Source organism: Sinocyclocheilus rhinocerous, unplaced genomic scaffold, assembly GCF_001515625.1.
Source record: "Sinocyclocheilus rhinocerous isolate Xijiao unplaced genomic scaffold, SAMN03320098_v1.1 scaffold78, whole genome shotgun sequence".
In the NCBI taxonomy this organism is placed as follows: Eukaryota; Metazoa; Chordata; class Actinopteri; order Cypriniformes; family Cyprinidae; genus Sinocyclocheilus; species Sinocyclocheilus rhinocerous.
In genome coordinates, this window is record NW_015637122.1 from 831,007 (window position 1) to 842,766 (window position 11,760).

Here is an 11,760-nt window from a genome sequence, read left to right on the forward strand (position 1 = left end):
TATATATATATATATATAATTTGTATTCAAAGTCTTCTGAAGCCACATATCTGTAACAGTATGAAACTTAAGGTTTCAATTGTTAAAAATGTTCCCGCTCTTTTATTGCAGTCATGTCTCATTCAAAAGATATATACGGACATTAGCATGGCGCAATGGCATGTCAGAAATGGCAAAGCCAGTGGCATGTCAGAAATCAAACCTCATGTAATGCTTCTTCATGTGGCAATTTTTGTATGCGTTTTAAATGTTATACAGCTGGACACTTTGGGTCCATTCCTCACACATTATTTTGGCTTTTTAAATTGAAAGTCATACTACAACAAATATGTCATAATGACAGGATTATACCCCAATTTATAATTTCTTGACAATAAATCTTCCCATGTTCTTCGCGTCTGTGTATTGACGCCAAAGGTTTCTCATTGAATGTATTGGAGTACCCTGCAGTGACTCCAAGGGGTCCTGACTAATTGTCCAATTGTTGGGAGTGAGAATGTGTTTTAAAAAAAGCATCTTAATCACTAACAACCCACAGTATGGTTTAACCAAGCACTAAATTAGCACTGTGCTAAGTCATTAGCATTCTATTCGGTGGTTCGCTTTTTACTCATAGTGATTTCTTTGAGTAACACCAATTATTGAGGCCAAAGTGTACTTTAAATGGACATTGCCTGGGAGTGGACATAACTTAATCACAGCTCAATTTAGACAGAATTTGTTATGTCCAGTTAGATGCCCTATTCTCTGGTGGCACTGCAAAAAGCATTTTTGGCCCAATATACTCAAAAATTATATTCTGTTGGCTGGACGACTCTGTAATTTTCTCTTTATGAGACTGGAGTGATCACATAGAGAAATAGGCCTGGCTGGTCTTTCCTTTGCTGTGAGTTTCAAGGTCGGTGAGCATCTATGATTCAGCTCTCTTGGATGTCAGTCAGCGTTTGCCATTATTTCTAGAGATCTGACATGGAAAAGGAGTGTTCTATTTCAAGGTATTCATAAGTGCTTCTATAGTTCCATAAGAAAGAGTAAAAGGCTTGTTCAACGAACAGGGTACCAAACAGGGCCTGAAAAATAGGTGCTTATCCAAAAATCGGTGCTTAACCTTCATATAATGTTGATCGTTTGAGATCGTTTGAGATGTTGATTGGGATATCAATCTCAATATTACATGACATTGCTTTAATTTGTTAGTGGTTTGCATTTTTTTTTTTGCAATCCTGTTACCATAACTTGGGACAGTATGAATGAACATCAAAATCAAATACACAATTAAAAATTGGCAGCATGTGTAAATTGAAAATATAGCCTAAATTAAGCTAGTACAAAGCAAAGGCTACAGCTAATTTGGGACCAATTTTGTATATATGTTTGATAATTTTTTTTTTCTTACAATCACTTGGTCAAAAGATCGGTCTTGGAGCTTGTACCCGCTTCCCAATATATGCCAGAAGGGGCGGACCACTGGATTATTAATTGGTGGTCTGCAGATCCAGATCCCACTCTTATCCCTTCCCTCGAACTCTGTTCTTCTCCGTCGGTCCCATCCGACTGCTTGGATGATCCGGGTCTGTCCTCCCTCCACTGAAGTCCTTCCTCCTCTGATGTTCCTGCACAGTCTCCTTGTTCTTGTGTCCCTGACACTCTGGTCTCATCCCCTCGGCTGGTTCCATCCACTCCCTTGGATCCACTGTCTCTGCTGGTGTTGTCCAGCTCCTCAGCTCCGCTCTCCACCTGATTGTGGTGGATCATAACAGTTTCAATCTAATGCAGTCAGGGCAGGACTGGGACAAAAAATCAGCCCTGGCATTTTTTGGTCCAGGTGGCCCACCACCACATCATCACGGCCAATACATCCACAACATGCTGCTGTGAGCATGTAATAAATATTGCTGCAGCAAATATAACATACATGAAATAACCCCCACATAGCATACATGAATCACCTCGTAGCAGATCTATACAGGTGGAGCTGGGGAAGGTGGAGGGTTTCTGAAGCAAGCTGCAACTGCTACGGCAAGCACTAGTCATATATTTGAATGTTGAGCAGCGAGCTCATTGGCTACCGATACAGGAGAGAACCAATCAGCTGTGCCATGTGATAATGATGTCATTAGGTCAGATTTAGTTAGACCTATTAGACTGCGCCATCTAGAGTTTAATGCCAGAACTCTCTCTCTCTCTCTCTATGTGTGTGTGTGTGTGTGTGTGTGTGTGTGTACAGTATATATCCCCAAAGAAAAGAAGCTAAAAGGACAAAGTATAATTTCTAATTAATAAAAATAAGTATGCAACTGTGTACAACATATAGGCTACTATAATTTAAAATGTTGCCAGTAATCTTCACACTAAGGGACAGCAAAGATCTCCTCAAAGAATGCAACCTTTATAAGAATAAGAGAGGAAAGCGAAGAATAAGTTAATAAATTATGATTTTTTAAACACAGTGATAACAGTACTGGTATCTTTAATATTGAAAGTTAAGTATTTGAATATATTGCAAACTCACAAAATAATGGTGTGTGAATATCCCATCTCATTGTTTTGGATAAGAATAAAACGTCAGGTCATATTTAAATCTAGATTTATTTGCATTGGCCAATGGAAACCTCTGTGAACACACTTGACCTGGCCAATAAAGTGCAAGGGACGAATTTTCGTTTTATTAAAACGTGTTTACGTATTCTACACTCAAGGCGTGCACACGCATTATAGGACAGGTTAAATTCCTCCATTTCCCCTTCATGCGAGCCCCTATTACCAAGCTCCTTACCGATTAAACTCCTCTCCTCCTCCTGCCTGTCCCTTTGGCCCGCATCACTCACAGCAGAGCAAGAGTGTTCTTGATATCACTGCTGTGTACATTTCGGAACTGCCGACAACGAGACACATTTTGCTTCATCTGCCTCCAAATTTTTAAGCTACTTTTCCCTAACCTTTTCAGCACCACCGTTTCGCTTTGGTCTGTCCATTTTAAGAGACTGAGAGGAAGGTGGAAGAGAGGTGAAGCGATATTTACCTAGGCGGAGCAAGATCCCTTATCACTCCGTCTGCATGATGGGCCGGTCCTTGGCGGAAAAAAATAAAATAATTGTACCCGCCCAAAAGTTGCAACGGCCCACTGGGAAAATGCCCGGTATGCCAGATTACCAGCCCAGCACTGAATGCAGTGCAGTAATGCTTTTAAATTAGAAGAAACAGAAACTTAGGTCCCAGGTTCAAGTCCCTGCTGAGCCAGGAAGCATTTTTGTGTGTAGTTTGCATGTTCTCCCCATGTCTACATGGGTTTCCTCTGGGTGCTCATGTTTCCCCATAAACCAAGGACATGCAGCATAGGTGAATTAGATACTATAAATTGCCCATAGGTGTGAATATATGTGTGCGTGTTTGTGTGAAAGCCCTGTGATGGACAGGCCATCCATTCAGAATGTCCTGTGCCTGAGGCCATATGTGTGGCACCGGGTATTTTGTCATGGGCAATGGTGAAATACGCAGTTTAGCAAACATAATATAATCGACCTATAATCTGAATATAATCAGAATATAATTAATAGACATTGAAAAAATAATCGACCCCTCAATGCTACAGTTGACCAATCAGAATAATGTATTAAGAGCCATGTAATAAGAAGACATATGTTATACGATAACCTCATGGAACGTGCGCATTCACGGTGATAATATGATGATTCATAATGCTGAACCTCATAATCAAACAGCAGCTGTTAGAGTCAGTGATTCAGATTTAAGCTCTGGAAGAAAACAGAAATGTGGTGGACAGCCTGACTCATATACTTAAGCTGTTGTTAAGGAGAGGGAAGATAAACAGAGATTTGACTACAAACAAAATACAAAATGTTTGAAAAAATAAAACAAACAACAAATAAATAAATAAATAAATAAATTTAATTTAAAAGGGGGCAGGGGGTGTATGGGGACAATACACACATTAATTAATGACCAGAGTTGTGCATAGCCCAAACCATGGAAAAAACAAACAAACAACAACAACAACAACAACATTTTTGTTAACCCTAAAACACAACAAAATGAAGTGCAAAATTGAAAATAAGGTAAAACACCTGTAACAATTTTGGTCGTACATTGTACCCTATTTTTACAGTTTTTTTTTTTTTTGTTTTTTTTTCAGTGTGAGAGTATTTATGTAAACTATGTTTTTTTAAACACTTTGCAGTAATGTCAAATTATAATTTTTTTAATAATTATAATCTTTTGCCATGCTTTAACAAATTACACTTATTGTGATGTATTGACTAACATACTAAATCACGTGTAAAGTAGGCTACTTGGTTATAATTTTATCTGTAGTGTTATTTGCTATTGCATTTAAAGTTAATACATTTTAAATGTACTAAATTGCAACTTGTTTTGCAACTAATTTGCAAATGTGTATGTGTAATTACAAATATATTTTGATACATATAGGCCAACTTTCAATAGAAATAACATTAAAGCATATTTTAGTTTACAATAAATATTCTGCAGTACACTTCAACCGTATTTTAAAGACAATAGAAGGAACTTTGAAGTTAAGTGAGTGGAATTCACTGTAGTAAATACTGTATATCACTGTCGTAATTACAGTGGATAGCTGTAGCAGTGTTGTGCATCAATCGCACCCTATCCCTTGCGGCCTTCCTTCCGTGGGACAGGGCCAATCACTGTTTATGGATAACATAGAAATGAATGAGAAGCACCGTAAACTGAATCCTACCTGTCAGGTAGAATTTGTTGCACAACTGTCCGTGACGATTTTATTCAGCATTTTTCAGTGTAAAAATCTGAAAAGTCTAAAAATAGATCCATCCAAAACAGTTGTTTAATGGTAAACATGTTAAAGATTAGCCAGTGGGCTGTCAGTTCATTAAATGATAAGCTGTTTTGCCACAAAATCACTTCTCCTCCTTTGACATCCATTTAAAAAAAAACCCAGACACATGTAGTCTTCTTCCCGGCGTGTGAAACAGAAGACATTCACCTTATTAGAAGCTATCAGCTATCATCACAATGCATTACCGCGGAAGTATGGGTGCTGCAGCACCCCCTGTCCTAGCCCCAGAAAAAAATAGGGGGGCTTGGGGGTGCGGTGTTGAAAATAAGTAAATGAAAAATTTGCAACAATAAATAAAATTCATTTTATTAATTCGTATATTCTTTAAAATTCATTGAAAAAAGTAGCCTAAGCCTACGATGACATTATAAGCAAAAGTTGAATTAAGTTAAATCAAATTGACTGTGAAAGTCGTTTCAACTTATTAAACTGACTTAAAAAATAATTTGTTGCCATGACTTTTTGATCATATTATTATTACCTGTAACATCTGTGCCGTACCCATATTAAGATTAACGACCATTTCTACAACCATTGCTAAGAGACAGCAGATAAAGATCGACAGCGTCTTCAGCAGCAAGCAATCCCGCATTCTCAGATCTGTAGGGCTTATTCTGGTGTTTAATGCTAGACCTTTCCTATTCTTGTATCCTATTCTTAATACTTAAGGTTGTAACACAAATAACGAATGCTTAGTTTGTGGCCCATTAGGCTATCATTAATAAAAAAAACAAACAAAAAAACAGGCTATACAATAAAATAGCAGCTAGCCTACAATAACATATTCACTTATATTAAACATTGAACTTTTATTAGCCTAACAAAATGAATAAGGATACTATGTTTTACCCACAAATAAATAATGTAGAGCCCTGCACGGGCCTCCAATATTGGTCCTAGCCCGGCCCTTGCCTGACACCTTATCAGAATTCTCGGCCCAAATCCGACTGGAGCCCGTGTCTTTTCTCTTTTCCCCATTATACTGCTGTTGCAGCCATTAAAGTATTTCAATTTTGTTTTTAATGGCAAAGTGGTTTTTTCGTTTCTTTATGACGTTAATTTAGAAATAGCCTATGTCTGGAACATTTTTTTTTTGTGTGTGTAAAATTCAAGTTTTTTTATAGTAAGGACCAAGCGGCCAGCGGCAGACAGTGAGTTGATCATATTAGCATATGTTTGATCAATTTAGCGTTCTCAGATCATCACGGCTTGAAATAAAATAAAATCTATAGATATAAAACACTTAAAGCATATCACAATGTTAGTTTAAACGTCTAACCTATATAAATGTGCGCTGTTAAATGTGTGCATATCCGGAGAGTGGAAGCTAAAGCGCGCTCGGCAGCACATAGAAGCGCCAGCGCATCACTTGCATTTTTTTCTTAATAAAATGCGCCGTCATTTTTGCTCATAAAGATAAGAGTAATACATCATTATACACTGTAAAGGGTCTACATTTATTTGTGTGCACTCACAAGAAAACTTTGTGCTTTTGTAAAATAAGGAAAACAAACAGGTTGCGCTTTCTGCCGTCTCGGTACTGAACAGGAGCGCTTCACAAAAGTTAATCGAAACTCAGCGAATATTTGCCTTACAGACATGATACATATATATATAGAAAGCTTTAAATTACTTTAAAACGAAATAATTCAAATCGAAAACAAAAACTCTTTCATTATTTAATCCTTAAAGATTTCTCTCTAAAGGCGCGTCCAATGAGGAGATGGCGAGTCATGATCGTCAACTTCGTCTTTGCGACACTGACTCAGAAAACAGTAGTTTATTAATAATAATAATTAATAATAATTCAAATATCTCTTTACTATTTCCCCCGACACATTCATAGTAGGCTAATTACTCTTTTAGCTACTTTTTTTTTCTTCTCTCTGGTCGGGTCAGCCCTAATCCAGTCCTCTTTTTTTTTTTTAGCATAACTCTTGAGTAAAACGATTAAGACAAAACACTGTCTGTTGTAACCCAAATAAATAAGGTCTTTTCCATGGTTTAAAAACGAATGGTTATTTTGTGTTTATTTTTATTTTTAAATTTTTATGAAAACACAGCAGCAATAAAGACAAACACTTTATTTATTTACTTTATTAAACGAATGAAACAAAAGTTCCGCCATGTCAGTGTTCTCGCATCACACTCAAAATACGTTCCCGCGGCTATGTCACAATGATTTTGAAACTGATATTTCAAGGTAAAAAATGCACATACAGGTGGTTTAGGTATATATATTTTTAAGTATAATATAAGTAGGCTATAATATTTCTGCAGTAAGTTCTCTTTTTAAAATATGTTAGAAGTGTATTTCTGTTTCACAAGGGTAAATACGACAGGAACATGAAAATGTAGCTACTGCATAGGAGGCACGACCCAGGTGTAAAACTTTTAATGTGGGAAAACTTACATTAAAAACTTAGTGGATCTTCAAAATTGATGTCACTATTGGAAAGTGTGTACTGCATGCAAACACCCTTCTCTGTGATTGGCCAGAGCTTTGACATCGTCCCCCTCCGCAGCTCCTCCCCCAGTCTCCCCTGCACCAGGACCATCACTCGCATCCTTAGAGCAGCACGTTCTCTGCATCCAGTCGACTCCTGCTCCATCCTGGTACAGCAGGCTTGAAGCTTTGAGATTACAGTAATGGAGAGCTTGCTGGATAACCCGATGAAAGCCGTGCTTTATCTCAAAGAACTGACCACTATTGTTCAAAACCAGCAGAGTCTGATTCAAACCCAGCGGCAGCAGATCGACGAGCTGGAGAGGAAGGTTGAGGATCTGATCGGCGAGAACCGTCAGCTGAGAGATCCGCATCAATACCACCACCATCATCCGCACCACCATCACCACCCATCCCCGCGGACCAGCAGCCCACAACCGGCCGCTCATCCGCACCAGCATTCGGCGACTCACGGTCAAGCCCAGCCGCAGCAGCATCTGTCCAAACAGCCGCAGCATCCTCCGGCAGCTCCCATTCATCACCCGCAGCATCTGCAGCTTGTATCGACGTCCCCACCGACTCTCAAAGCGACCCAGTCCAGCCCGGAGTCCGCGGAGGACGATAAGAGGAGCCCGTCCTGCAAGTCTCTGGTTCCGCAGACTCCTTCGACACTGTGCCGTTCCGTTGGACTCGCCAGGAAACCGGAGTGAGTAAAAATCACACTGACAAACGAACAGTACATCACACACACTCTGTTACCGGGTGATCATGCGGCATTTGTATGCTTTCAGAAATCGGTACATTACAGAGTATGTTCGCTAAAGGGGGAATGCAATTTTGTATCACTGTCGTACACTTTTAAAGGTACATATAACGATTCATATGACATATAATTAATAATAATAATACTACAGCCTAATTAATATTATCTAACTATTATCTAACTATACTTAGAATATTCACATTTTCACTGATACATTCTATATCTAATAATAATACATTTAATTTTAAGCACCTTTCAAACATCAAATGAAGCTCAAAATGCTTCATATATTAGAAAATAAAAATTATAAACCGTGCAAAATTGAGTGATAGAGTAAAAAACAAATTACAAACAATGAACGTATTATATGTAATACATATGAGGACACAAGGATGGATAATTTAACTATTTGTATTATAATCAGGGTATTAAATAAACATATTACAGTATTACATGTATTACAGTGTATTAGGGCTGTCAAAATGACTGAAAAACTAAATTCGAATTTTCTACTTAAATATGATCAAAATTCGAATTATATTCGAATTTAAAAGGCATAATTTCAGTTAGGGGGAAAAAAAGCTTTTGGCTTCTCTCCTGAGGCCACAAGAGGGCGCATCGAGCAAAATATTATGCACGTTTCTTCAAAGCGTAATAAAATAACACGACTATCTTTGAAAAAAAGTGCATAATGTTTAAAATAATGTTTATAAACCATATATAATTAATTAAGTTGATTAAACAATTAGAAAAAAAACAGCACCATGTATGTATGTGTAGTTTACAGTTTTTCTGAATTGCTAAAACACTAAACCCCAATCTCTGAACCACATTCTCACTAGCTTAAACCAATTTGCCGAATAAAGCAGTCTTTCTGCTAAACCTTAAACACGGCTCTATTAGGCTCTATTAGCAAATCTCATGCACTCTTTTTGCAAAACTCTAAACACATTCTCTTTCACTTACACACTTATCACACTGTGATGCATTTGTGCTGCAAAATGCTAAACACAAGCGGCAAAAGTTAAACACAACTAAAGCACAGTTGTCATCGTTTACACACAACGATTCAAAATTGTTCAGAAAAACCGCCATAAAGTCTTGAGACATGTTTTTTTAAAAGTTGAACTTACATTAATTTTACATGGCTTTCTAAACATGCCGTTCTCTGCCAGACGCGAGTGCAACGCTGATAGATGTCCCTCTAGAAAATGTGATAAATGTGTGAACGACTTGGTTTCAGTTTTGACGTAAACATCTTCTCCACACTGACGCTCTCGTTTTCCGCAATATATTGAATGAACAACGTAGCAGCGCCGCATCTAGTGGGTTCAGCTGGATAGGCTATCAAAAGCAATGACACTTACACCGTCGTCGCAGTTCGTGCGCCACTGATAGGCTGCCTGACGGCTGACGCAGACCTAAAATTCGAATGCAACGTTTTTGCATTCGAATGTGGAATTTGTTTTAAAAAATTCGACGAATATTCAAAATGTGATTTTTTTTTTTGACAGCCCTACAGCGTATTAGCATTAAATACCTTTATAAATTATTAAACATAGAGAATATGTATAATGGACATAATATGTAGATTAATTGTTTAAAAAAAGACGTTAAGTTGTTAAATCAAAACATTAAGTTGGAGCTTTAAGGAGCTATTTTTATCTGACTGTTAAAAATTATGATGATGATGATTTTTTTTAAATGTTACCTATAGTCTGAGTGATTCTGTCATATTAATTAATAGTTTTTATTTGAATAACCAGTATATTTAGATACTACCACATGAAGAATTAGCACCAACTATACCTGACAAAACATTTTAGTGTAGAAAATGTACCAAAGTTTACAGAATTCCTATTCTAATTCTCATGTATGTATGTATGAATCAATTGAAACGTTCTATCAATCATAATTTTGATAAATTGATAGAACTCCAAAATATCACAAAGCAATGACTAGTATTTTCAGAACCAATATGACAATTATGATCACCAAGAGGATAAAATATCCTTGCAGAATGAACTTTTAACCTTTTAAGTCCTCCGTAGCACACCTGTAATTTCCTGTAGCAGGGAAACTTTCCAATACAGGTAGGATTTTAAAGATTACTTTGTAGTGGACAAACTAGATAAATTCCTACAGTATTTATAAAGATGGCATACAGTAACACTAACAACATGTCATTACAAAACTTTCTATCTATAATCACATAGTAAACACACTGTTAATTATTATTCATTATTACACATAGTACTTATGTGAAATTACACAGTAAGAGGGATGCTTTAATGTACCCTAGAACAAAGAATTATACATATTTGATTTGATTTGATTGCTTTACGCATGCTTCTGCAGATAATGAATATTAATGATACACAGACAATCAACTGGATGTGAGTGTACTCTATAGATTTTCTGGGTCTTTTAACACACTGACTGGCTTTTGTCAACCCAACTCACAGAAAACCAACTCATGCTGATTGCCTCAGTAAATCCTCTTTAATATCAAAGGCCTATTTTAGGGCTCTTTCTACGAATCTGCTGAACAATATCCGGCTTTATCCTGCTATGATGTTGTGGTGTAACTGGACTGATGTCACTTACAATCTGAAAGTGAGATAGTACAATAATTGTCTTTAGGTATTAACTCGCAACCTGATTAAGATAAAATCTAGGCCAAAAATAAAGTGAATACTGTAGAAAGTTATTAAACCAAATCAGTTGAGTAATAGAAGATATTAAAAAGATATTCCGAGTTCAGTATAAGCCTAGTCGACAGCACTTTTACAACAATAATTGATTTTGATTTGGTAAAATAAAAACTGGCTTACAGTGAGGCACTTGCTGAAGACTCCATAAACTGTAAAATACTCACTGTTTCAATAGTATAGCCACAGGACATGAACAATATGCATCGTAACACGATTTTAGTGTGACAAAATCGCTTTCTTACGTTTTCTGTGTAAAATTTTATCCAATACAATTTTGTTGCCATGACAATATAATACTAAAACCCTAAAACGATTGTAAACATGATGAGAACAACATTACAGCTCAAATAACACTAAATTGTACCAGGAGATTTAATAAAAGTGCTTTTATAAATTTCTAAGCTTCGCACCTCTACTTTTACTAAAAAAAATCAGCCCCTTTACACATTAGGAAAATGTGCCTCTACCTATGTTTTTGCTAAACTTCAAAAACCTTTGCATATAAAACCTATGCATAAAGCTGAAATAAACACTAACGGCAGTAATTTTATTCCTTTTCATACAAATTTTACAGGGGCACATATATATAAATATATATATATATATATATATATATATAGTGTATATATATATATATACAATATATATATAGAGAGAGAGAGAGAGAGAGATGCTTGCTTTGTAGAATCAGATAACACTGGAAGGACAGGTGTTTGGTTGACTTAACGTGAGAACAAGAGATGTTGTGTATGTGTGATTGATGTGAGTAATGTATTCGTGTGAGGGTCAAGCACTTCTTTTTCCTCTTATAACTCTCACTGTATCCACCGCCATCAAGGTTGGTTTACTCTTCGCACGCTCATGTAAAAAGGCTCACTCCTATACCAAGCATGGCACGTCACTGTTGCCTTCGCAGCACAGCAGCAAACAGTGCCATGGTCACGCTCATCTTTGGTCTAGGTGGCCTGTACTTAGCAGATTA

General features: G+C 36.9%; 2 protein-coding genes across 3 annotated transcripts in view; one reads left to right on the forward strand and one right to left on the reverse strand.

Annotated features, from left to right (window-relative positions):
- The window catches only part of LOC107748486 (beta-1,4-N-acetylgalactosaminyltransferase 3-like), a 53,230-nt gene extending 51,475 nt beyond the window's left edge, over positions 1 to 1,755 (reverse strand). The window contains exon 1 of the mRNA XM_016563275.1: positions 1,527 to 1,755. Coding sequence (XP_016418761.1) covers positions 1,527 to 1,755 — 229 coding nt within the window. The remainder of the gene's footprint in view (positions 1 to 1,526) is intronic.
- Positions 1,756 to 7,436: 5,681 nt separating this feature from the next.
- iqsec3a (IQ motif and Sec7 domain ArfGEF 3a) overlaps positions 7,437 to 11,760 on the forward strand; it is a 168,640-nt gene continuing 164,316 nt past the window's right edge. For both annotated transcript variants that reach the window (XM_016563257.1, XM_016563258.1), the window contains exon 1: positions 7,437 to 8,007. In XM_016563257.1, coding sequence (XP_016418743.1) covers positions 7,505 to 8,007 — 503 coding nt within the window. In that variant the 5' untranslated portion in view covers positions 7,437 to 7,504. The remainder of the gene's footprint in view (positions 8,008 to 11,760) is intronic.